Source organism: Desmodus rotundus, chromosome 11 (genome assembly GCF_022682495.2).
Source record: "Desmodus rotundus isolate HL8 chromosome 11, HLdesRot8A.1, whole genome shotgun sequence".
NCBI classification, from domain to species: domain Eukaryota; kingdom Metazoa; phylum Chordata; class Mammalia; order Chiroptera; family Phyllostomidae; genus Desmodus; species Desmodus rotundus.
In genome coordinates this window covers 13,510,059-13,537,948 of record NC_071397.1, presented here as the reverse complement: position 1 = coordinate 13,537,948, position 27,890 = coordinate 13,510,059, and the positions used below count along the sequence as shown (strand labels likewise).

The 27,890-nt window shown below is 36.4% G+C and overlaps 1 protein-coding gene across 3 annotated transcripts in view; it reads right to left on the bottom strand.

Annotated features, from left to right (window-relative positions):
• Positions 1-411: 411 nt before the first annotated feature.
• Positions 412-27,890, bottom strand: part of CD2AP (CD2 associated protein) — a 102,785-nt gene continuing 75,306 nt past the window's right edge. For 2 of the 3 annotated variants that reach the window (XM_053913482.1, XM_053913483.1), the window contains exons 12-18: positions 25,088-25,250; positions 23,773-23,915; positions 16,669-16,781; positions 15,860-15,961; positions 13,557-13,738; positions 8,296-8,359; positions 412-3,757 (exon numbers count right to left, since the gene is read on the bottom strand). In XM_053913482.1, the coding sequence (XP_053769457.1) occupies positions 3,716-3,757; positions 8,296-8,359; positions 13,557-13,738; positions 15,860-15,961; positions 16,669-16,781; positions 23,773-23,915; positions 25,088-25,250 (809 nt within the window). In that variant the 3' untranslated portion in view covers positions 412-3,715. The remainder of the gene's footprint in view (positions 3,758-8,295; positions 8,360-13,556; positions 13,739-15,859; positions 15,962-16,668; positions 16,782-23,772; positions 23,916-25,087; positions 25,251-27,890) is intronic. The other variant, XM_053913484.1, reaches the window with a different exon arrangement.

The following is a 27,890-nucleotide window of genomic DNA, read 5'->3' as shown; positions in this document are numbered from 1 at the left end:
GACAGGGAAGGTGCCCAGGATCGCTATGTTGACCATGTGAACAACGGCACTGGGCACTTAACCAGAGCAGGCAGAGACGCCACCTACCCAGCGCCCTTCCCAGCTCTTCAACCCGCCTCGCCAACTCGCCAGAGTCGCAACAGCTGGGGGAGGCCCGCGCACGGCGCCGGGCGGCGCAGGGAATGCAGACCTCAGGGTCCCCGTTTGACTGCAGCTGCCACCGGCGCTCACAGCACCGCTCCCCGCCACGCGCGAGCCGGAGGGCCGCCCCCACCTGCCGCAAGCAGCCACCCTTTCCAGCCCCGCAAATCCATGGATCTCAATAAGCACGTGCATACGCTTACTGAGCATATCAATAATGAAATCAATAAGCACATGAAGATAATGAAAAACCACCAAGAGAGACTGACACAACTGACAACTGTATTCTTTATTATTTATTTTTCTTTTTGAAGCAGAAGCATGCTTTTTTTACAGCACCTGTAAACAAGTCAGTGAATTTCGAGTTTCTTGAGTTTTTATATATATTTTTCCCCACCCACCCTGGAATGTCTGCATACCACACCACCGACTGCATTACATTGTAATTACTGGAGAAAAGTCAGGAGAAATCAAGGGTAAAATATTATGGCTAAAAATATTCATAGCAGCAACTTTTAAAAGATGATTTTATTAAATCAAGTCATTGCACTTGGTCATTTTATTGCTATAGCAAAATAAGGCCATTAAGTTTGTAACATTTCTGGTTTTAACTGATTGTCTCATTCTGTTCACACATTTCAAGTTTAAACGCAAGCAAAAAAATGTTCAGTGACACATCTAGAGAGCACTTGGGCTTTCCCCCCCTGTGATCACAGTAAGAACCACGTAGAAAAGAATCATCTGTTACTCCTGGCCCACTTTCTCTTCCTGTCTTCAGACCTAAATTTTCTAAAGAAGTTTCAGAAATAAATTTTGTAAAGAAGCTTTGTGGCCACACCCACCCCCCCAACACCGAAATACAATTAGGAAAATTAAACCTAAACAATACATTCACAAATAATTTGGCAATGACATATTCTGTGCTATTCACCGCTCATCTGTCATTCATGTTCATTCATAGCAAATAATGATGATGACTTAACCTCCAAGTAAAGGCTATTATTCCACACCATTTTGCTATAAACTTTATGAACAGGAATAAAATTCCATATCAAGAACAAATACTGATAAATTGCTAGATTAAAGTAATCTGTTTTCCCTGTTAGTATGAGTTTATTTGGTTTTCTTCACTTTTTGGTCAAAGGCAGAAAAATAGTACTTTTAATTACTTTTCTATTCTGACTGAGGAAGTTCATAAGCAAATACTTTAAATGCATCTCCGGACTTGTGACCATCTTGATTTCACGTGCTAGGGGAGAGAATGACCTGCGGAAACTTTAAGAGCAGCCCGAAATCTGCTGGGAACTCCCCCACCCCATTATTAGGGGGAGGAGGAATCACTTAATAGATTTTGCCAGACAGAAAGCTGGAGGATGATTTCTAGGATACATTGTTTATATTTATACTTTAGGACTTTCATTAAAAGATAAGATCTAACTTATCTGACAAGAAATCATTCAACTGACAAGTCATTTAAAACACTGAGCCCTACGTGGTGTGGCTGAAGGTTGAGGGTTTGATTCCCCGTCAGGGCACAAGCCCAGGCTGCCGGTTCAGCCCAGTTGGGGTGTGTGTGTGTGAGGCAACCAATCAATGTTTCTCTCTCACATGTATGTTTCTCTCCCTTCCTTCCCCTCTCTCTCAAATTAATAAGCATGTCCTTGGGTGAAGGTAAAAAAATATTAGAACAAGAGTAAACAAGTATGTTCAGTAATGACCTTATCAGACAAGCCCAGGGACCTTTTTTTTTTTTAAAGAGTCAGAATATACACACATACTCAATACAATCAGGCTTGTAAAAAACCTCATGAAGTTGTGAATCTAACATGAAGTAATTATGTATTGGAATTTCTATTATTTTCAACTTCAGTTATTTTATTTGAAATTTGACAATTTCATTTAACAAACTTTCAGTATTGTAGTATCAAAATTGTAAAGGAAAAATATTGGTTTGGTGTTTTAAAATAACATAAAATGGAAGCATGATAGAGGGTACTCGAAATCTGAAAGTCATCTGCAATTAAAAAATCTTAAAATCTCAATTTTTTTTGCAAATAAAAACATCAACTTTCCACTTATAATATAAAAACTGACATTTTAAGACCATACATGTTAACACTTTAAAATGCCCAACTGTTGCCCTGTCCAGGTGGCTCAATTATTGGTCAGAACATCATCCTGTACACCAAAAGGCTGCAGGTTCCATCCCCAGTCAGGGCACACACCTAGGTGGAGGGTTTGATCCCCAGTTAGGGTGCATATGAGAGGCAACCAACCGCTGTTTCTCTATCTCCCTTCCTCTCTCCCTAAAAAATCAATAAACATTATCATTGGGTGAAGATTAAAAAAAAGTTCAACTGTCCATAAGTGACTGAAGAAATACTTAAATCACCCACTTTGTGAAAATGCACTTTGAATATGGACTACATTTGGTTTTAAATAAGCTACAGTTTTATGACATACTAACACTCTTTATAAAGTTGGTTCCTAAATCACATCCCAAAATATCTCCACCACGTCGTTTGGTATTAGATCAATGAAACACTGTAAAGCCTGAGTATTCACATAAAGGTAACTTGTCAAGGTATGGAACCTCATATTGAGCTTCTGAAAGTTTGAGTTTTGTTCACCATCATCAAAAATCAGAGGGAGGGGCATAAGGAACTAACTGCAAGACCATGGAGTGAGTGACACATGAGACTGTACAGGCAGAAGAGCACGGCAATTAGGCTGGCGTTTGCGTGGTGTGCGTGCTGCAGTTTCTAGGCACAAGTTAAGGGTTAAGTTGACTAAATGTTCTTTAGACCCAATGAATTTAAAATGTAGCTCATATTTTCCCAAATATATTTAACAACCACCTTAACTAAATTCCTTTTATAAATCCTACAATGCAAGCCATATAAATTATTCCAAAAGCAGATGAAATTATTTTGATTATTTCATTAGATATTACTATATGCATGGGTGAGTACTCTGGCATACCTAGTTAGGAAACACCTATTTCATTGCCCAGAATATAAACAGCATTGCAAACAAACAGGCACAACAGTGTAATCCTGGATAAGAAGCTAAAAGTGAAAGAAAAAAATATATATACATACAAAGTTTATATCCCTTATGTATAAAGTTTATATCCCTTATGTATAATGTATGGGAAAAGTAGTGACTATAGTTACTATAAAGCTAATTTTTCTCTCTCAAATAGTGTATTTTACAGATCATTTGTAAAGATATCACCATATTTATAGTATAGATCTCTTTAAAAATAATACTACAAGTTTCAATAAAAAAACTTGTGAACTTTTTCCTTTTTATACAGATTCAGTAGTATTTTCAAGCAAACTAAAAAAGAAGTTTGCAATCCCAGCACATAAGAAATAAGGCCTCTTTTTTCCTCATATTGGCAAAACAAAATATATAAAAAAATTCACCCCCCCTACTTTTATATAGATATTATAGTTCAGATATTCGTATTTCTTCATCACAACATCAGCATTTTAAGTAACAAGTTAGTTGAAGTTCATAGTGTTGCTTCTGAGTCCCTGGATCATGAAAATACTGGGTCTGTGCCTCTTCAAGAAGACAGGACTGCTTTTTTCAGCTTCTCTACTTCTACCTAAAATATAAAACATAAATTGAGCAACAGATAAAATATATTTATGTTAGTAAAGTTTCTTTATTTCATCCTAAGTCATTAAGATCTGATCATACTTTCAAGCTCTGCAAAGGCTGATTTCTAGTCTAAAACCCAATTTTCTATTCTAAAACAGAAAATTGCCAATGGTGTAAATCAAAGTTCAACAGAAGAAAATGTCATAATGCAAATTCCTAAATGGCGGGGCGCAAAAACCACAAAAGCAAGTACAGTTTTCTGAGCCCAAATGTTAACTCATTTGAACATTTGGAAGAACTGGAAGAAAGTGAGCCCTACAAAGAACAAGAGAACCCTTGAAACCAAATTAAGAATTGTATAAACCTGCAACTAAATTAAAGGTGAAGTACAGAGCAGGAAAATATACACACACACACACACACAAATACATAAAGGACCAGTGTAGTTCTACATTTTCACTTACAACTGATGTGATGCTGGCAAATCACTTAACCTTACTTGTTCTCAATTTCCTTATCCATAAAAAGTATGTTCTAGATTAAGTTCTCTTCAAGTCCCAGAAACACATTTAAAATTCAGTCAATGTACTGGAAATATTTTGACCTGTAGGTAGACTGTATCCTTCTATTAACAGGAATTCACAATTCAGAAACTTAAGAAAATGTGAAAAATTCATTACATTTCACAATAACTACAGTTATGTAATCTTGACATATTACAAATAACTAAGTTGAGGCTCAAAGAGATTAAATATCATGCCAAGGTTCCCTGCTAGCAAACAGCCTATGACTTGAATTGGTAAGGTCTAAGGCTCTAAATCCCGGTTTTTATAGTCTCTTCCCAAGGATATAACATCTCAACCATCTCTGACCTTTCCCAGGCTTTACCATCTTCTGACAGCATCACCCCTGTACCCAACAGTGCCTACGAGTGATACACGCTATGACTAACCTCCGACAAACAGTGCATCACTGAGACGAGGTGCATTTTGTCACACAGAAAAAGTGTAGTTCAAAATGCTCTCCATCTCCTAAGCAATTCTAACTCTTCAAGAATGGTCTCTTAATGATAGGATCTTTCCTGATATTATTCTTTGCTTAATATGATTAGTTAAACTTTTTAGCAGCAATGGACTGGGAGAAACCTCAGTCTTCAGACTGGATGGAGATAAAATTTCTCAATTGTCAGCCTAATGTGCTTTTATTGTTTCTACTCAAAAGATACATTAACCAACTGTACCAATTTTAGTGGGACAGAATACACAGAAAGTGAAGGAAAAAACACTGGTGCAAGAGGGAGTAGGGGGTGGAAAGAATAATCTACATACACTCAGTAACACTCCTTACAGACTGCTATTTGTCCTAAGTTTGGACACCAGGCAATTAGACTGCTGGAAATTGCTGGAGTTTCTCACCTAGCTCTTTTATGTTCATTGTTCATCTTTAGTCCTTTTTATCATTTTAAGTATAATTTAGCATTATACAATATTAATTTCATGTCAAAGTACTACTTTTAATTTTGGGGGAAATGTAATTTCTCTTTAAGCATATGATCCAAAACAAAATGCCTGAGTGAGTGCTTTTATAACGCAGGAGTCAAACCGCTCCCCTTCAGGATCAAATCAAAAAGAATTCATCTGATTCTTTGTCATAATTTTTTTGACAAATCTTATCATATATTGAAAGTCAGCACTGTGTTAGTTCCTCTTTCCTTATTACCTCATTTTCACAGATGAATATAGATGTGTATGTATAAACTATAAAAAATAAAAGTCAAGAAATATTTAATTTCTCAATTTCTACTATGTTACACACTGGAAATTTAAGGCCTTAACATGTATCCTTTAACATTTACCAATTTGACAAAAATTTACTAGCTATCTAATATATATACATATTGGATAGCCCAAAAAGTCTGTTTATTTTTTTCCACAAAAGACACATTTTTCATTTTCACCAATGCCTTTAGTGATTTGGATTTTTTTAGTATGTCAGCTATCTCCCACATGGTATAACTTTATTCTCAATAATGTCTCAGTTTCAACTGGTCTACCCGACCGTGAAGCATCGTCCAGTGAGAAATCTTCAGCATGAAACTTCACAAACCACTTTGGACACATTCACTCAGTCACAGCACCTTCTCCACACACTGCACAAATCTTTTTGTGTTTCAGTTGCATGTTTTTACCTTTCTTTAAATAATAAAGCATGATATGTCAAAGTGTTGCTTAATTTCTTCCATCTTTACTATTAAAATGGCTACACAAAAATTCACCAATTTTGCTAAGTTTTTTAAAAAATGCACTGCTGATATGACAGCTGACACAATACAATCTAGCAAAATTGTTTCAAATGAAGTTAAAGACAACTAACGCTACTAGAGCCATCTTATGAAAAAAACCAACCAAACTTTTTGGCCAGCCCAATACATAGCACTGTGTTAGAAGTTATGGGCAAAGATGAAACACATACAGATCCTGCCTCCGACAGTCTTACAGTCTAGAAACATAGGCTGTATATTATCACATAATGTAACAGTGACAAGATAAACATTTTTACTTATTCACCTCTTATAAAATTAAAGAACATGAATTTGTTAAAAGACAAATTACTTTAAATGAGAAAAAGATTGGTACCAACTTAAGGTGATTGAGCTGGGCCTTGAGAATCTGCAGAACTTGGGCAGGAGAAGATGAGACAAAAGGAAAATCCAGGAAACACAACAGGAGTAAAAGTTCAAATGAGTAACTGTAAGAAACAATGGAGGATCAGCAAGTGAGGAAAGAAAGATAAACCAGGATCAGGACATAAAAGGTATATATACCAAGTTGGGAAGTTTGCACTTTATTCAGCAATTAATAGAAAGTTCTTGAAAGTACTGAGTATGGAAAGATTACTTTGAGATATAAATGAGAGAAACTTCAGCAAGCTAAACAGATGACAAAGAGCAAGACAAAGGGACAGAAACAGTAGAGATAAAAAGATAAAGATTACTGTGTACAAACTCAGAGGCCTGAAAGGGAATGGAATCAGAAAAGAACAGAAGTACCAAGTCTGCATGACTAGAAGGGCAACAAAACAGCAACAAAAACAGAATCAGGAAAAGGACGATGAGAAATTTCATGCTAAGTCTATGTTCACACTGGAACATCCAGGAAACTCAGAGCTAGAAACACAGAATAGAAGCTGGGAAAAGGATTAGATTTAGATAGAGATGCACTAGAGCAAATCACGATATTCATCGGCTCCGAGAAGCAAAGCAGGAATGCACAGAAAGGAGGACCACGGACAGTACTGAAGGAGCACCTTATTTATGTTACAAGACAGGAAGAAGAGATGGAGAAGTTAGAGAAAAATGTGGGATCGCAAAACCAAGCAAACCTTTGAAAGAGTGGCAGTGTTAAAATGTAACAAGCTGTCAAAATGGCAGAGTCGCTGGAGTTGCCGTCAGTAAACTGAGAATGTCAGGAGTTAGGGACTGAGTTACAGGTAAAGAATTCGAGACTGCTAATGTACTTTTTTTTTGCAAGGGGCAAATGCACCTTCACATATATTACCTCAACAACTAAAATTGAGTAAGATTAGGTGACTTCCTCAAGTTCAAAAGGTGTAACTTAATCCCTAAGAGTATAGGTTCTGAAGTCTGGCTGCTTCTGTTAAAAATTTCAACTGAACTGGTGACTTAATCAATCTAAACTCCAGTTTCCTCACCCGTAAAATGGGAAGAATAATCCTCACGAGCTGTGTGTGTGTCCCGTGAGGTAATGTCCAGAAAGTGGCGGGCCTACCTGACACGTGGGTTAGAGCTGGAAGTCACGAGTGTAAGGAGAGGAGCTCAAGCTTTCTAATGGCAAGTCCACACTGCCTGTTTCACAGAGCTGACGAAAGAAATGCCTGCGTGTAACGAGGCAAGGTAACCATAGGGAGGAGAATAAAATAAATACAAGGCAAGAGCCTCTGAAAAAGGGCAGGACACACTTTCTGTGACATGTGTAGAAAATAAGACTACAAATGAAGACCAAAGTCAGCGAGGATGGACAAAAAGTTAAGGGAAATTAAAAAAGGAAATCAAATTGTCAGTCACCAGCAGAGTGAAGATGATGACATCATAGTTAACAAGCTATGAAATCCAAGTGAGCAAGTCTATCGCCATCCCATTATCACTACCAGCAGCAGCAGCAGCTCTTCCCCAGGAAAAGAAAAGAAAAAAGATCAACTGAAAAGAAAACCATAGCTCAAGAAAGAAGCAGTGTGAGTGCAAAGATCTACAACCAGACTCTATGAGGTAAGATCCACGTCTGGTTTATTCACGTGCCTCATGTGCTGCCAATGAGAGGTAGCGCCCAAAAAACAAGCACCCGACCACAGCATGGAACGGGCCAGTGTTAACCAGGGAGCAACTAAGTGGCTACCAAGCAGCAGGGAGTGCTCCCGCTGAAGTAGGACAGCACTATTTGCAGTGGAATCCATCACCCCGCTGGGCTGGAAATGACACTCCTCTCTATGCTGACTGCAATCTCAATGCTGGCAGAAGTGAGTTACCTCTAGGTTACTTCTCTTTGCCTTCTCTTCTTCCAAATCCTTTCGCAGTTTTTCCAGTTCTTTCCTAAAAACGAAGTCTTTATTACTGTTGAGGCTTTTGATTAAACAGTGTATTTGACTAATGTTAACAGTCTCTCTGTTGCCTGATAACCCAGAATGCAGGGAAACTTTTTAAAGGAAAGAGCCACACTGACTAAGACAAATTTCAAAATCGCTAAATGAAATGGCTCAATATAACAGGTAAAACTCAGGAAAACCATGGCAAAACTACTTGAGATTAAAAAAAAATTTTTTAAATGAATACAGAACAGCTCATGATAAAGAAATAATAAGTGGCTTTTAGAAGCAATTTCCCATATTCAGTTATCATGCATTTCCTAGGCAGGACACTCTAAGAGCCTAAACAATTTGGTAAGATGAATGTCAAAATATGTCGCCTTGGCCAAATTAGAGTGTCATCCAATACCAAGGTTGCAGGTTCAATCCCTGGTCGTGGCACAGACAAGACCGAACCAATGAATGCATAAAAGCAGAACAACAAATTGATGTTTCTCTCTCTCTTAATAAATAAATAAATAAATAAATAAATAAATAAATAAATAAATAAGAGTCCCAATAGAAGGCAAAATATTTCTTATTTAATAAGATAACCTGGACTTTACATATCTTTGTTTTTTTTTTTTTAATTAAATGTTACAGCCCTGGCCGGCGTGGCTCAGTTGGATGGAGGGGCACCCTCCCTGTAACCAAAGGGTTGTGGTTTCAAGCCCCAGTCTAGGAATATACAATTCCTGGTCTGGCCACATATGGGAAGCAACCAATTGATGCTTCTCTCTCCCACCGATGCATTTAATGAGAGTCTTAGGGGAATTCCTTTGTAGGTAACTGTCTCCTTTTCTCTTGCTGTTTTTAAGATTCTTTCCTTATCTGTGATCTTGGGTAATGTAATTATGATGTACATTGGTGTGTGCTTCCTTGGGTCCAACTTCTCTGGGCTTCCTGGGCGTCCTGGAAGTCTATTTTCTTTGCCAGATTAGGGAAGTTCTCTTCATTATTTTTTGAAATAAGTTTTCCATTTCTTGCTCTTCCTCTTTTCCTTTTGTGAGCCCTATGATTCAGATGTTGGAACATTTAAAGTTCTCCTGTAGGTTCCTAAGCCTCTCCTCATTTTTTTGAATTCTTGTTTCTTCATTCTGTTCTGGTTGAATGTTTATTTCTTCCTTTTGGTCCAAACCGTTGATTTGAGTCCCAGTGTCCTTCCCATCACTGTTGGTTCCCTTTATATTTTCCTTTATTTCTCTTTTTCTCTATTTTGTGACCATACTCAACCATTTTTCTGAGCATCCTGATTACTAGTGTTTTGAACTGTGCATCTGATAGGCTGGTTATCTCTTCATTGCTTAGTTGTATTTTTTCTGGAGCTTTGATCTGTTCTTTCATTTGGACCGTATTTTTTTGTCTCGGCGTGCTTGTTATGTAGTAAGGGGCGGAGCCTTAGATACTCACCAGCGCAGAGCAACCCACCTTGCTGTGCTGTGATGCTGTATATGGGAGAGGGGTCTGAGAGGTCTGAGAGGGAATAATGCTGCTTGCTCAGCTCTCAGTTGGCTTTCAGTCACTTCCTCCACTTATTTAAGCAAATAAGTGGAGGAAGTGACTGAAGCCATAAGCAAATTGGGCCCTTCTGGTGCTGACTCCCGGGTGGGTGGGTTTGTGTACATTCTAGGACCCTGTGCTCTCTCCAATGAACTCTCCTGTGAGGCTGGGAGTTTCTCCCAGCACCACAAGCCCCATAGTATTTTATAGCCAGAGGTTTTGAGGCTTTACTTCCCCACGCTGGAACCCTGGGTTGCATGGTCTTTCTCACTCCCCAGGTGTTCCTCCCAGTTTATCCTCACACAAGCGTGAGACTATCTGGTCCACCAGCCGCTGCCTCACTCGGTATTCCAAATGCTGCCTCGCCAGGAGTCCTTTCCACGTGGCTGCTCGTCTCTGCCCCTCTAACCAGTCTGGAAGAATGTTTCTTCTTTAACTCCTTGGTTGTCAGACTTCCATACAGTTTGATTTTCTGGGAATTCTGGTTATTTTTTGTTTTTAAATTTGTTGCTGTCCTTCTTTTGGTTGTGTAAGAATACAAAATGTATCTACCAATGCCTCCATCTTAGCCAAAAGTTGCTCATTCTGTTGCTCTTTACAAGAATAGGATCAAACGATGTATCTAGTCCTGTAACTTTTCTAGGGGAGAAATAGATTACTGATGTTACTGATGTATTACTCTGTCAATCTTCCATGTCAAACTCCCTAATTTTTTAATGACTTATTCTATGGATTTAAGATTTTAATACTGAATGATGAAGACTATTATTTCTAACCTGTAAAGATATAATAACAAAGCAAAAACCTAAGAACTCCAAGCCACCTTAGGAAATAAAAAATAAATCACTCTGAAACCCAAAAGTGACCCTCCCTCCTGAATTCCACGTCCCCCTCTACTTCATAGGAAAAATTTTATAGTAATTATTGTTCCTTTTCTTCTTTTTAATTCTGCCACATACACAAATATATCATGAAACAGTATGTTTGCTGTTGTATGCTTTTCAGCTTCATGTAAATAAAATAATACTGTATGCTTACTTTTCCTGCCCCAACATTTTTTAGATTGATTCATGTTGACACATGTAGCCATAATTCATTTATTTATTTTTTCATTGTTTTATCTTTACCCAGGCACTTTTTCCCGTTGCTTTTAGAGGAACAGGAACAGAGAGAGAGAGAGAGAGAGAAACACCGATGTGAGAAACATGGACTGGTTGCCTCCCGTGTGTGCCCAGACTGGGGATTTAACCTACAACCCACGTATGCGCCCGGACTGGTCAAACCCACCACCTTTCAGTTATGGGACAATGCTCCACCAACTGAGCCACACCAGCCAGGGCCATAATTCATTTATTGTTATAGCTGTACATGGTAGAGTATTTCTCCGTATATCTCCATTCTCCTGTGATGCTCTTCTTTTGTTTAAATTTCAGGAGAGTTCTCGGGTTCTTGGGTGGTACTCAATAAAGATTTCCTTGATGAATGAACTTATAATTTATAATATGCATATTGCAGAATCTGAAAAAAATTGCTGGACTCAGAAGAGATAAACTAAAGGATTCAAGACAAAGCCACCAGCCCTGATTGGTATGTGTCAGTGGATTGAGTGTGGCCCACAGATTCAAAGGTCACCAGTTTGATTCCCAGTCAGGGCACATGCCTAGGTTGCAGGCCAGATCCCCAGTTGAGGGTGTGCTAGAGACAACCAATAGATGTATCTCTTGCACATGGATCTTTCTCTTCCTTTCTCCCTTCCTTCCCTTCTCTCTAAAAGAGCCATTTTATATCAAATTAGAAATTCCCACTTTCTATATATGATATATATATATATATATGCATGAAAATATTAAATAATTACTCAAGGATAAATTTGTATCCAAGAAATGTTTATTATAAAGTGCTATGCAAAATATAAGTATATCATATTGATCTTAATATTTTTCAATAAAGAATCCAATGCCAACTGAGTATTGAGGGAGAAATGGCACATTTAAGCTCAGAGGTAACATGGTCTCTGGCAATAACTTTTATACCAGATTCCATATTTCATAAAACACTTGAAGAGGTTACAGGAGAAAGACAGTGAAGAACGAAAGAACACTTCAACCTCAGTTGAGATAAATTAGCTCACCTGTTTTAACTACTGGGCCTTTGCAAAAAATGTCCTTTACTTTCACCTAAGGTATGTATCACCATATACCATTATCAGAAACTTTTCAGAGATAACAGATGGGTCTTAGAGATCACCCATCCCAACCTGTTGGGAACCGCCCTGCCTGGTTTCAGAAGCTGTAACCCCCCATGACTAAGGCTGAGTCAGAGACCTTGGGACCATAAGGAGACAAAGGAGACAAAGCTTATCTGCCCCCTTTTACTTCACCCTGCTTGACCCCAGGTGGACGGCTGGTTAGCCAGTGATGGGTAAGATTCCTCAAGGGAGGGACGACTTAAGATAGGCATGGTCACGAAGGGTCCCTCAGGGAAGGACTTGGGGGGCTATAGAAAAAGGGGGTGATGGACCCTCGCCCCTTGGCTTTGACATAGCCTGGGTCCTCATTCTGTCTGCAAGAAGTCTCCTAATCTCTTGGCTGCCTTACTTAAGCCTGAAAACAATGCTGGAGGGTGGTGCAGCCCTGGGCGGGAATGGGCAGTTCCCTGGGCAATCAGGCCTACGAAAGAATGCATAAAATCCTGTGAAACTTGCTTTGTTAAGAATGTCCTCAATTTTCTGCTAAGGGTCCAAGCATGAAATGAGTTTGTTCCCCAGAGTTTTATGGCCCTTTAGCTAACTGACCCTGACTCAGAATAAGCCTTCATAGTTCTTTGAATGTTATCTACTGTTTGATCATTACTGTCTGACAATGATTGATGAACTTTACCTGTATTCCTGTGCAAACTGAACCCAATGAAAGCCCACTGAGGAACACGCTCAGGGCCCTTCTCCTTTGAGAGACTGGCCACCTTTCCTCCCCAAGCAGATCATGTCTTGGTAGACTTATTCTTATCTGTGGCGGATGGGGGTGCTCTGCGGGCAGAGCCCCCCCACACCAACCCACTTGTTTTACAAATATCCAGCTTGACCCTCTGGAGAAACTGATAGGAGAAACATCTATCAAAGACCTCTGAGAAATAAACTACGTATACAGAGATACATCCCAGATCCAATATACAATATGGATTTCCTAATTTAAATTTTTTAAAAAAATTTATTACTTTTAGAGAGGTTAAGGGAGGAAGGAGGAGAGAAACATCGATACTGATCAGTTGCCTCTTGCACGCACCCCAACCTGGGGACCAAACCTGCAACCCAGGCACGTGCCCTGACAGGGAATCAAACGTTTGCTTTGTGGGACGTCACCCGACTGACTGAGCCACACAGGTCAGGGTGGTTTTTTTAAAAAAATTTTAAGATAAATTAACCCCTGTGTTTAGCCAGAAAATGTCTAGCCTTAAATTATAGGTATGTCTGTACCTTTTCTGTAATTGGGCTACTTGAGTTAAGTTTTTTGCCATGAGGAGATAAACACATTTAAGAGAAATTTCTTTGAAAGCATACTTGTTGACACCAGTAACGTGGCAGATTACATCTTCAGTTCCTATGATTTGAAAGATTTCTTTACACAGGTGTCAAGTAGTATTGAAAGAAGCAACCAAGGCCTACTTACCCATGATCCTTTTTCAGTGCTTCTACAATGCACAGGAGTTCAATCACCTCAGCTTTAAGTTCATCCAGGGAATTTTTGCCCCCATCATCTGCTTCTGATTTAGTTTTAATTTCTAATGGAGTTACAAAAGTGGCTATATTTGGTTTTGAAGGACTTGAAGGTGTTGAAAGGTACAGAGATGGCTGAAAACAAAAATAGAGATTTGTGTGATTTTATTTTCATTCAGACTTAATGCTATATTTAAGTTTAAAAGATTTTTATAGCAAGGAGATAAGTAAATGTCAAGATAAATGGTAAATTGGAAATACTAAAAACAGTCTGATGTTCACAACTAGAAAAACCACCAAAGAATGAATTTGCAAACACCAGGGATTTTTGGAGAAATGTCAAGAGTTTTGGTTTCTTAAATTAAAAAAAAAGAAGTCGTAAAGGAAGACTCCATTAGATTTATATTATGAATGCTTTGCCCAGTGGAATATTTAGAAGCAAGAATTTACAGCCCCACCCTTATCCACAGTTTTACTTTCTGCACTTTCAGTTACCTACACTCAGCTGTGGTTTGAAAATATTAAGTAAACAACTCCAGACATAACAATTCATGTTTTAAACTGCATGCCGTTCTTAAGTGTGACGAAATCTCAAGTCATCGCATTCTGTCCTGTCCAGAATATGAATGATCCCTTTCTCCAGGGTATATGCTACTTGCCTATTAGTCACTTAGCCGTCTTGGTTATCAGACTGACTGGTCCTGGTATCACAGTGCTTGTGTTCGAGGAACCCTCATTTTACTTAAGAATGGGCTCAAAGCACAAGAGTAGTGACACTGGCAATTTGGATATGCTAAAGAGATGCCATGAAGTGCTTGCTGTAAGTAAAAAGATATGTATGTATGTATGTACGTATTTAAAAAACCCATTATTTATTTATATATATAAATGATTGGAATATATGTATTCCAGTACCACTGGGGGTCTGGGAATGGATCCGCCACAGAAAAGGGGAGAATACTGTATCACCATTATGGTATTGTTTTGTTCTTCCACATTAAAGTTATCACTTAGACTATCCAAAGAGCTTCACTTACAAGTAATTATAAAGTGCACGAAGAGATTAAAATTAACACATGGTCTGACACCCTTTTACTAGTTCAATAAAGTAACAGCAAATAAAATTTCAATAGACTGCTAACATCTGAGAAAATCAGATTCAGTATGTCTGATTAACTGGAATAGCAGCCAAATGCCCTGGAATGTATTTGAGAAAGAGAGATGACTTTCTTAAACACAAGTGTCAGTTGTGGTAATAGTACCTAGAAAAAAAATGGCAAGAGTTTCAAAAAGAGTCACCGCCATATAATAGATGGAAGAATCCATGTACTCTGTCATTCATTCCAGTAGTATTTAGTGATGACGGTGCCAAGCATCAAGCTAGGTAAAAAGTAAACAGAAGTGATGGCTTCTGACCTAATGAGTATACATGTTTAATGGGAAAATGAAACAGATGTATAGATCTATGCCTTAAAAAATAGAAAACACAGCCCTGGCTGGTGTGGCTCAGTTGAACGGAGCATCATCCTGTAAAGGAAAGGCTGCAGGTTTGACTCCCGGTCAGGGAATCATGCCTACATTGCAGATTCATCCCTGATCTGGGGGCAGGTGTGTGCACCTGTGATTCCTGGTCCAAACGCCTAAGGGAAGCAACCAATTGATGCTTGTCTCTAACATTGGTGTTTGTCTTCCCCTCTCTCTCTAAAACAAAACTCTAATAAAAAAATATCCATTTGCAAGGATAAACAAAAAATAGAACACATGTAACATTTTATTATTATTTAAAGTAATGCAAGATCTTCTAAAAAAAATAATGATCTGCAGAGAATAGTGTGATTTACCTTTAACAACTCTATTTTGTTTATTTTAATCCTCACCTTGAGGTCATCTTCATTTGCTTTTTCAGAAACAGAGAGAGGAAAAGAGCGAGAAACATTGATGTGAGAGAAGCATTGATTGATTGCCTTCGCAGGCTCCCAGACCCAGACTGGGAATCTGCTGGGATCAGGGATTGTGGGGGGCACACACCTGCCCCCAGATCAGGGATGAACCTGCAACAGAGGCATGTGCCCTGACCAGGAATCCAATTGCAACTCTTCCATTAAGGGGCTTGGGTGGTGGTGGGGGGCATGCTTTAACCATTGAGCCACACTGGCCAGGGCAACAACGCAAAGGACACTTCAAATTACACAGCTTTGATGCTTAAAAAAAAATCTTATAAAGTATACAAATCTTAGACCACAATGCACATCTCACCTTTGGAGAATTGCTAGAATCCTTTTTAAATTCAGATGGCTTTATGTTGGCACTATCTTCTTCTTTTGGTGACTTCAAGATTTTTTCTGGGCTTTGAGTTGGCTAAATGATTTTTTTAAAGTCAAAAAAAAAGAAAAGAAGGAAAGGTTAGTGTTTGGATAATAAAGTAAATAACTTTTATTTCTGTTCTCAGCACTTAACTGTTCCAGCTTTCCATTGCTATTAACAGGATGTTACATAATTTCAAGCTGAATAAGAAGACCCTTGCAGATCTTGAGTGAAAAACCAGTTGCCTGTTAGCTGTGAAAATTTTCCCTACTTATGTAATTTGAACGCACCACAGCGCTTAAGAGCTAATATATTGGCACTAAAGTATTACCAGTATCCCAGGCAGTGTATAAAAAGCATAAAAACGAGTTCCACATTTAAATACCAGGATTAGTACGACAAAAACCTTTTAGTAGTTCAAGGAGATTCTCAGTCTTTCCTAAAATGAATACGCGCCACTCAACTCTAATTATTGTTGTTGGACAGGCAGGTTATACAACACCCTGATCTTGTTTAAGTGCTCTGTGGTTATGGTCTCGGTACAACTCTATTTCTGATTCTGGAACCTTCCATTTCAAGCTCTGATAATGAGCAGGATGTATTCTCTTCATCTCCTTAAATACAAACATGTGCCACTTGAGTGCAACAGCTACCTTCCTGATTTTCAAACCTTAGTGGAGCTATAAATCCTCCCTCATTCTCATCTTCACAAGGACTCAATCTGCAAAATCCCCCGTTTTACAACAGTAAGTGTAACTCACAGAATGTCCACCATTGAAGCGGCCCGGCAACCTTCTTCCAGGCATCTTCGGTCTGTTTGCAGTGAGATGTAGCAAGTTTTCTGAGGAAGCTATATCATCAAAATTTACGAGATCTGGAGAATAAAATTCAATGTACTAAGAGATGACTATGCATTTTAAAAAGTAAAAAAAGTATTTCTGGATTCTTAACAAACCATAAATTAAAGGACTCACTTGTTGACCTGTGCTTTTCATATGCATTTAGAAAACAACACTCACCCTTAAGAACAATCATCCTGTTTACCCGATATATTTTACAGCATAAGACTTTAGTTAACAATATGAAGTTCATGCTTTTAATAGGCTTTGGTCACAGCAAAAAGTTCTTGAAAGATACAAATTTATACCACCACCTGTTGTTGCATAAAAAGCTGTCATCTCAAGTTCTTGCATATTAAAAATATGATTTATTTCAACTCATAATTAATTACAATATATATCAGAAAATTAAAACAAAAAGTTTGTTTTAAACTTCAGGTAGTATCCTGATATTCACATTTTAAGGACTCAGCTATATCTTGTGTCCTGCTGCTTTTCAATTACTTTTCTCAATGTAAAGGGAAAGTATAATTTCATGTGTCTTGGTATGTGTATATATGTATGTACACAGCAAAGCTGTAGCTGGGATGCACACTGTTTGTAGCTCGCTGCATTTCTGCTGAGAAATTCCCATGTTTGGAAATCATAAATCATGAATCTAAGGCAGATGGGAGATCAAGGGAAAATCCTACACAGACCATCCATCTGCTTCCCCACTATCAAAGGCTGGTTGATCTTTGATCCATGAACGGGTGTAAAAACAAATCTAGATAATTCCTATCTTTGAAACAATAGTTTATAATGCCTTCACTTTTTCTACATGATCCAGAAAACCTTGCTAAAGGAGCTGATCTTCAATTTTGAAGCCCAGGTATTTGTAAGTAACGAAAATCTTAAGGTAACTCCGACACTTGCGCTATCAACGCTGTCTTCCTAAAGTCCAGACTGCAAACCGGGGAAATGGCAGCAGGTTTCTCTGGCCTAGTCTTCCAGGTGTGGAATCATTCTTCACGTTACCATTTGCCTGGATGTTTATACGCTCTGTTAAATATTTAATGTCCCATCTCACTGTTTTGTTATTTTATAAAAGAACCTAAAGAGTCTTATCAGTATTGCCTTCAGCTTATTCATCAACTTTCATATTCAAAGTCATTCATTTAGATAATTTTTTTAAAGGACAGAGGATACAAAAGGGGAAGTCAGAGAAAGTGGTATCTCTGCTTGGCAATACATATTTTGTGACAACTTTAAATGTTCGTTGGCCACTTCTCCATCCTCATATGCTGGGATTACTTTCTGTGTTTCATCTCTCATCTAGTCACTAAGTTAATACGTCACAACTGGCAATCTAATGTGCTCGATACAATGACTGTTTTGAGTTATTCAATAGTAGCCTATAAGTAACTATAAAACATAACAAACCATAATAATAAACACAGTGGCTTTAGTGGAAAAGGCATTATACAGTGTGAAAGACTTTGAGTTTAACTATCTCATTTTATCTATAAATATCACCAAGAAAGTAAATAAACAATATTTTTTAAAATGTTAAAAATACTGTAGTTTATAGGGTGAAAAATTGCTTTTTACACTGATGTTTATTGACAACCTAAATAAAAAAACCTTGAAAAGTACAATCCAATCATTTTGACCCATGGAGATTATTTTCAAATGCATATTTAAGCAACTTGCAGAAATAAAAAGAAAGAAACAGAAAAACATAGGAACGGATGAAGATAAATGAAATTGAAAGAGTAAATAAAAGGCAGACTCACAAAATTACACACCATGCTCAGTAAAAAGGCTTTTTTGCATACGTCCAGTTTTGGGCTACAACACCAAGACGAATAATTTCACTATTCTGTGACTCTCTCAGGCCCTCAGTTTAAGCCATTAGGTTGTAAAATGAAACAGTGCACATGTTGGACTCATGACAAAGCTGTACACTAAAATTTCCCTGAGCGATAACAGTAAATTTAGACTATACATGTGGCATAGGAGGCATGACAACTATTTAACTCGCAATCGTGCTGTCACTCTGCCAGCCATCTACATTTCTAAATACTACTGCCAAGAAGAAACGGAGTTTTTCAAAATCACAATGAAATATCATAATTTTTGAGAAAATAAACTGACTTTTATGGTTTTTAAACAAAAAATCTTACCAAAAATTAAATAATCAGGAAAAATTTTCCAACATGAATTTTATTTTAAAATGGAAAACCAATGGGTTAGAATAGACAGACAGACATGTACATTTTTAGTACAATTACAAAAATAAAATCAATGTGCACCACCTATTTATACTGAATATACTATTTTGATTTCTTTGATAAAATTATCTTACCAAAATGGAGAAAGGTAGAATAATTTCCTGACACGTAAGAAGGGAAACATGGCAAACAGGCTAGGAAACAAAATCTGGAAAGAAAAGTCAAGGATAGAAATGTCTAGAAAAAAGTCTAAACCAAAAAAATTATTTTACAAAGCAGGAAAAAGGAACAGTTGTAGAACGAATAGAAACCAGTTCAATGTTTAGCATAAACCTATTGCAAATCACCTAAATTTACATAAGATGTGTATTGGACTTTAGCTTTTTTCTTTTGTTTTAAAGGGAAAAATATGAGGAACATAAACTTAATAGACATTTAACTACAAAGAAGCCGTTTTTTATTACTCACTGAACACCAAAACAGTTTCCAAAAGAATGTTTTAGTACTAAGATTAGTGGTCAGAGTAATAAATCAGCATATTAACAACTCATTAATATAGATGTAACTAAAATTAAACCATCTTTTAGTCTAGTTTTAGTCTTCAGCATGACAATACAATGAGAAAATTTTAATTCTGTGATCTAATAAAACTATTAAATATTATTCTTTTAAAATATCTCACTCTAAAAATGCAACTCAGTACAACACTTGAAATGTCATACATATATAAATGAAATTTCAATAATGTCTCATGATACTCTTATCATTAGACAATACCAATTTTAATCTTTGCTCTTATACCCGGTAAATTCTACATTTCCGTGTGTGGTGCTTTGTATTGTTTTTGTATCCTCGTTCTGATACAGGCTCAGTTTGAACAGCATGTACCACTCAAGGTAAGCATCTTACTGGAAAAAAAACACAACATAAATTCTTTCTGGAAGAAATAAATGAATAAATATGGGCAAGTAGAGCAAACAAAAATAGATCAACTATCAAACAGAACTGAAGAGAAAGAATGGTTCCGTATCTAAAAATAAAGGCTTTTGGATCAAATCATGTATCTATTTCTACAATTTCTTTTTTACTCAAGAATTTACCACAGAAAAACAAAAAGATAAAATACTACACTTGAAGAATACTTTATCAGCTGTGTTTTCTCAATGACATAGTTATGTTACCACTAAATTTGCAACCTTGTATTTTAAACTAATTGCAAACCAATTATTTTCCCGGAAAATCGACTATTTTAGAACTATGTACATTTTATAATTAACCAGTAGTGGCAGTAAGATTATTCTAACCAGTTTTTGATGAAGTGTTTGAAAAAACAATTAAAACATGGTTGTAATAGCTCTAAAATTTGTAGTACTATTTTACATCATATATGAAGAGATAGATATGTACGTATGTTACATATAAAAATATAAATGTTTAATATATATACAAATTTATATATGTTAAATATATATAAATTTTCAAAAGAAACCCAAATTGACTGTTCTAGGAATGTTTTTCTTATAGTATGTAGAAAAGTCAAAGTCTGTATTTATATACATGCATGTGTTTTTATGCACAGGAAAATTCTGAGAGCAGAATAAGAAATTTACATCCTTTATAGATAGGAGCAGAAACAGAATGAGTTGGGATTAAAAATGGAGGAGGGGAGCAGAAGGGAAATAACTTTTTATACCAACTTCCATGTCTGATGTTCTAACAGGTGTAATAGTTATTTGGGGTCATTCAATTGTTAGCAAGAAAATAGGTTAATAAAAGAAACATGCCAATAATGACCATCAGGCAATAATTTACAACCCACATATTTTACCAGCAAGGTCAGTGTACCTTCTATTACATCACTGCACCTGAAATTATTACTACATCACAATAAAACTAAGGAGATTTGTCTATTTTTAAAAAATTTTTCTGAAACTTATGTTAAAGGGCTAGATTGATACGCTGTTTAAAAATTTTAAAACCTCAAACTGAACCAAAAATATTATTTAAAATATGCCTCAACCTAATGCCAAATTTGAGGTTGTATTTGATACAGAACTGTTTCTGAAGAAGTAAAACACTTTTCTACTACCCCGACTAAGAACATATGCTATGCTAATTAAAAAGGAAATAATGGCCCTGGCTGGTGTAGCTCAGTGGACTGAGCACAGGCCTGTGAAGCAAAAGGTTGCCAATTCGATTCCCAGTCAGGGCACATGCCCAGGTCCCCAGTAGGGGACAACATGAGAAGCAACCAGACACTGATGTTTCTCTCCCTCTCTTTCTCCCTCCCTTTCTTACTTTCCCTCTAAAAATAAATAAATAAAATCTTAAAAAAAAAAAAAAAAGGAAACAAGGAATGGCCTGAGTTGAGGTTGGAGACATAAGCATTTTGTTGTCAGCATCTGTGCCTTTTATGTTGACACACTACTTGTACCTGTAACAATACTGTGGGGAGAACACTTCTTAATAAGCATCTGCCACTTAAGATAAACTCAATTTCCAAAATTGGCATTTTCTGAACTTTACAGGGTGTAAGTATGGTACACCAGGGCAGCCTAATGGCAGAAGGAATAAAGAAGAGTACCTAGTCAGTCAGCTGTTAGTTTTTTGACCATATATTTCTCAGCATCTCTACTCCCTTATTCATGTGATTTAAAAAAAGAAAAATAAAATTTCAAAACCCAGTTCCACAAAGCCTCTTCAGTTTTTAATGAAAACCGAATACTGGCTATGAATGTAAGATAAGAATTGGGACCAAAGACAAAGTAAAAAGTAGAACTTTTCAATCAACAGTTTACACTCTTACATGTCATTTCTACTAGAAATACAGCAAAGAATTATATGAAGTAACAGAAAAAAATACAGAAAATATACAGCCTCTAAATATTACTACTTCAGTTCCCAAAGAGACTCATCAAAATTTAAAACTTCTGATCAAGATCGCAGCAAATTGTGGAAACTAAAAATGTAATGCCTATGAATTTTTGATTTCCAGAGTTAAAACGGTGCACTTAATCTTTATTTCTCCAACTATTACTTTTTAAAACACATTTCTAGCAGTACTTTATATTAAATAGAAAACAAGAATTGAGGTTAGTTTTTGCCACTAACCTCAATAGAAAGAGTATTTTTAAAAACACAGAAAGTTTTGATTTATTTAAGTGAATACAAATTATGTTCATCACATAAAACATACTGAATACACTTGAGTGAATTCCTCTCAAATACAATCAACATCTTATATTCCAAAAATTTCTAATGAATATGGCTTCACCCAGAATGGGCAGGATCCAAAATACATGATGAAATAATCTATAAAACATTGCAATTAAAAAACTTCAGGAGGTCATGTTTAGGTCAGAGCTTTGGTACTGGCAAACTAAAAAGAGGAGAAAAAATCACCCCAAAATTTTTGAAAAGTAGTAAGAAGGAAAAAAAAAAAAAATCTAAGTGTAGCCTTGGCTGGTGTGGCTCAGTGGATGGACCACCGGCCTGCAAACCGAAAAGGTCCCTAGTTCAATCCCCAGTCAAGGCACATGCCTAGGTTGTAGGCCAGGCCTCCAGGTTGGGGGCGTGCGAGAGGGGACTGATTTTCTCTCTCATGCATCGATACTTCTCTCCTTGTCTTTCTCCCTCCCTTCCCCTCTCTCTAAAAGTAAATAAATAAAATATTTTTAAAAATCTAAGTGTAACTGACTTTGAGTTTATGTTAACACTAAAATTAAAAACTATAGCCCTGGCTGGTGTAGCTCAGTGGGTTGAGCACAGGCCTGAGAACCAAAGGGTCACCGGTTTGATTTCTAGTCAGGGCACCTGCCTGGGATGCAGGCCAGATCCCCAGCTGGGGACCTGTGAAGGGCAAGCACACAATCATGTTTCTCTCCTTCCCCTCTCTCTAAATAAATAGATAAAATCTTAAAAAAAAATATATATATATTTAAAATATTAAGATTTAAAAAATATTTCATAGAGTATTCAATATAAAGGGATTTAAAGAGTTCTCTCTGGCTTATGTGATCTTGAACATTTGATATGCCTTTAGCTTACTTTGTTTAGATGCAAAATATGGAAAATTAGCATCTGCCTCTTAAGAGTTACTATAAAGATAAAATAAGAACATTAAGTGAGAAAGTGCTTTGAAAATGTAAAAAACCTAAAAACAAATTCAAAGTACTATACAATAACGTTTTAATAGTGAGATCTTTATCAAGACTTTCTCTGTTTCAAGCATTAGAACTAAAAGCTATAAAACACTAGAGACTAATAAAGACAATTAATGGGCTGAAAAATCAGTCTGAAAACTTAAGGAACAACATTTAGCTAAAAAAGTAAAATCTGCTGATACGTAGAGAGAGAAAGTAAGTCACAAAAACCTGATCTGCCTGAACTGGAAACAAAAGTATATTGGGATTAAGTGGAAAATAAAAAGTCTTCTTAAATATAACCTAGGGCTAGTATTGAAAGTCTGTATCACATCTCTTTATTTTTAAACCTTTAAAACTAAAATGTCTTCATATCTGCCTGACTTAGATGGTGTGGTCATTCTATTTTGAAGGACAATAAATGGATAAACTCTTACTATTTACCTCAGTTCTCTGACCAGTAAGAAAGCTTATGTACATCATAAATAGTTCGTCCATTTATCTTCTTTTACATTATTCTACTTGGCTTCACAGATTTTAAAGAAACTTTATTTAAATTCTATTGTATCTAGCCACACAAAATTGCATAAAGAAATTCCTTATTTTCAATACTTTCTGAAAACTACACTGGCAACTTTTTTACAGTACCACCTTTCCACACGCTAACTTACCCGTTTCCTTAGCGCTCCTAACTGTAAAGGAATCTAGGTCTACTGATTTTGGTCTAAGTGGTAACTGTTCAGTATCTAGCTTTGGTTTTGATACTGGCTCCGCTTCAAATTTGGATGAAATGGTAGACACTTCCCCATTAATCCTGAAATGAGACAAATCAGAGGCAAAAAAATCATTTACATGTGAAACAAGACCATTTTTTAACACTGTAATTAATGATATTAAAGATGTTAGAGCATATTAGTGATTTTTCTTTATGTTCTATAAAATGATTTTCAGAAACATTAACATCTACCAAGTATGAATATAAGATTAATATTTAACAGAAAATTATTGAAGTCTATAGAAAAAAAACAAGGAAAACAAATACTTTAAAAATTACTTTGAGATTTAAAAAGGCACAAATGCATATTTTGGCCCAAATTTTTGAGGGAAAAATAAGGATGCATATTATACATGGGTAGTACTAATTCCATATCTATATAAATGTTTTCTAACTCTTTTATTTATGCTTATGTGTTAAAAGTGTAAGTCTAGAAAACAGTAGAGATAAATGTATACAAAATAATACCATGGAATGTGATAATCGGATAATCAGTTTTGCTGAACATTCAAGGAACTCGCAACAAAAGCAGTTTCAGCCAATGATTCAACAAACAGAGTGAGACAGATGCTGCTGCTTCTTATCCACTTGATAAGACAGGTGATGCTGATTGTTACCCAGTTGGTAAGATAGGTGATGCCAATTTTACTACCACAGGGTGAACAGCGTGACATTTCCCTTCACACACTTTAGGTGGGAGAAATTATTGGAAAATCCCTTGGAAAATGTCACAACGGTTTTTGTACACTGCAAGCTTTAAGCTGAAAGTTATTAAATATGCGAAAAAGCACGGCAACAGAGCTGCAGAGAGACTTTGGGCCTCCTCCCATAGAGAGTGTCATCAGACTGGGGCAGCAGGAAGAAACGCTGCTTCAGATGCCAAGACAGAAGAGGGCAATGCCAGGGAAACCTCCGAAGTGGCCGGAGATGGAGCAGGAGGTGAAGATCTAGATTCTGGAGCAGCGTCAAACTGGTATCGTAAATTTGTTACTAGTACATAAAATTTCTTGTACCTTGTATCTGTTCAAAAATAAGTGCTGAATTCCTTTATAATACAAAACCCAAGTATCTAAATATAAATAAATAATTTAATTAGAAAGTTAAAACGAAACATTTTTTTCCCTAAAAGTGGGGCCAAAACCACTGGTATGCATTATACATGACAAAATACTGTATATTAATAAACTAACTTAAAATTAGGTAAAATTTACCTGGGTACAGGTGGTGGTGGAGGAACTGGTTTCTCAGGTCGCTTTGAATACATTGTTGCAGGAGATCTCAATAAATTATTGGCTTTGGTGGGTGGAGTAGGCTTCTTGGGTGGGACTTGGGGAGCAGCTGGCTTAGGTTTCTGTTCCAGCATGGATTTTTCATCTGATTATTTAAGAACATGTAATAAGTTATTAAAAATGGGAGCTGTTTAGGTTTTTCTATGGCTTAAAGCTAATGTCAGGCTGCAAAAGTGTGAAACAGATAAAAAATTATAGGCTTATATTTATAATTCACACCATGGTAACAGGAATTTAATTAACATTTTCCTATTTTGACTTCATATCCATTATTAAATCAACTGTACTATATTGATTTGTTTGTTATATAACTAATATACGATTATAATGTATTTGAGTACCAGATTTTAACTTACATAAAACTAACCATTTTACAGTGGACAAGTCAGTGTCATTTAGTACATTCACAATGTTTTGCAACCACCGCTTCTACCTACCTCTAAAACCCTTCCATCCCCCAGCAAAATAAAACTCTGTTTCCTTTAATCAGTTACTCCCTTTTCCCTCCTCTGCCCAGCCCCTGGAATCCACCAAGCTGCTTTCTATCTTTGTATTTTTATTTATTCTATATACACACAGAATAATACCATATGTGACCTTTTTCATCTGGTTTAATTCATGTAGTGTAATAACGTTTATGAGGTTCATCTCCATTGCACTGGGTTGGCCAAAAAGTCCGTTTAGTTTCTCCCATAAAATAAGAAACACATTTTTCATTTTCACCGATAACCTTATTGATTTGGATATTTTGAGTGTGTCAGCTATCTCCTATCTCCCACTATTGGCTGCTAGTGGGTAGAAGCCAGGGGTGCTCTAAACATCTTCCAATGCATATGACAGCCCCACAGCGAAGAATTATTTGACCAAAATGTCAACAGTACAAGAAACTTAGCAAACTACTTTTGACATATTTGATCAGTCACAGCACCTTCTCCATACACTCCACAAATCTTTTTTTGAGTTTCCGTTGTATCTTTACCTTTCTTGGAATAATAAAGCATAATGTGCCAAAAATGTTACGTTATCTTCTTTCATATTCAATATTAAAATGGCTGCACAAAAATTCATCCATTTTGATGTTAGGTTTTTTTTAAATGCACGTTGATATGACAGCTGTCACAACACCATCTAACAAAATTGTTTCAAATGAAGTTAAAGACAACTAAACACTACAAGAACCATCATATGGAAAAAACTAAATGAACTTTTTGGCCAACCCAATAGGAGGTACCACTTTTTTTCTTTCTTTTTGTAACTGAATAATATCCATAATGACATCTGGGTTGTTTCCACATTTTGGCTATTGTGAATTCTGCTGCTAAGAACATTTGTGTGTAAGTATTTGAATACTTGTTTCCGACTCTTTTGGGTATACGGGTATATCTTGGAGGAACAGCTGAATCATATGATAATTTTTTGTTTAACTGGTTGAGGAACTACCAAGTTTTTTCATAGCAGCTGAAGCATTTTATATTTGCAATATAGGAGGGGTTTAATTTTACCACATTCTCTCTTTAAAAGGCTTTATTTATTTTTAGAGAGAGGGGAAGGGAGGGAGAAAGAGGAGAGAAGCATGGATTGGGTGCTTCTTGTATGTGTGTGTCCCGAATGGGGACTGAACATGCAACCCAGGCATATACCTTGACGGGGAATCGAACCAGTGACCTTTCACTTCGTGGAATGATGTCGTTCAACCCACGGAGCAACCTCTGTCAGGCCTTCACCACGTTCTTGCCAACACTTGCTATTTTCCATTTTTTATTATTATAGATATGAGTAAATATGAAGTGGTAGATCACTGTGGTTTGGTTGGCATTTCCCTAATGACAATCAACATCTTCTCATGTGCTTGTAAGCCGTCTGTGTATCTTTAGAAAAACATTTGTTTCAGTTTTTTTGACTACATTTTGATTGGATTATCTTTTTGCTGGTGAATCCTAATAGTTCTTTATAGATTCTAGATACTGGACACTTTATATATTCTACATACTGAATATACGATTTGCAAATATTTTTTCCCATTCTGTAGTTTCTCTCTCCACTTTCTTTACAATGGTCACTTTCTCGATAATGTCCTCTGATGCACAAAAATTTTTAATTTTAATGAAGTCTAATTTAAATATTTTTCTTTTGTTGTCTGTGTTTTTGGTGTCACATCTAATAATCCACTACCAAACCCAAGGTCATTAAGACTTACCCTCTGTTTTTTTCCTAAGACTTTTAATTTTATATCTCTTATATTTCGGTGAATTTTCAACTTCTAGTCAAATATTGTATATGGTCTGTCTGAGGCAGGGGGTCAACATCATCATTTTGCATGTGACTATCCAATTAGAATTTTAATTTAACTAGAAATTCACCAAAAATAAGAAAAAGTTCGTATTTCAGAAAAAAATCTTACTGCTAGCTATACAAATACCCAAAGAATTGTGTAATACACAGATATTATAACTGAGAGAGCATAAAGGAAGAATTATCTAAATGTATAAAGAGAAATTTCTTACTAAAAACTGCTATAACTATAGAGCAGCTAAAAAATATAGCAAAATAACTGGACATGTCCTATCTTATTTACTATAGACCATAGCAATACATTTCCAACACTGTAATAAATCAAATCATTTATTGATTCAGATGAGTGTTAGTTCCCTCTTGCATGAATAAGAAAAAAAAAAAGTTATGATACTGGCACCAAAACACGAATGATTACAAGTACAGAAATTCT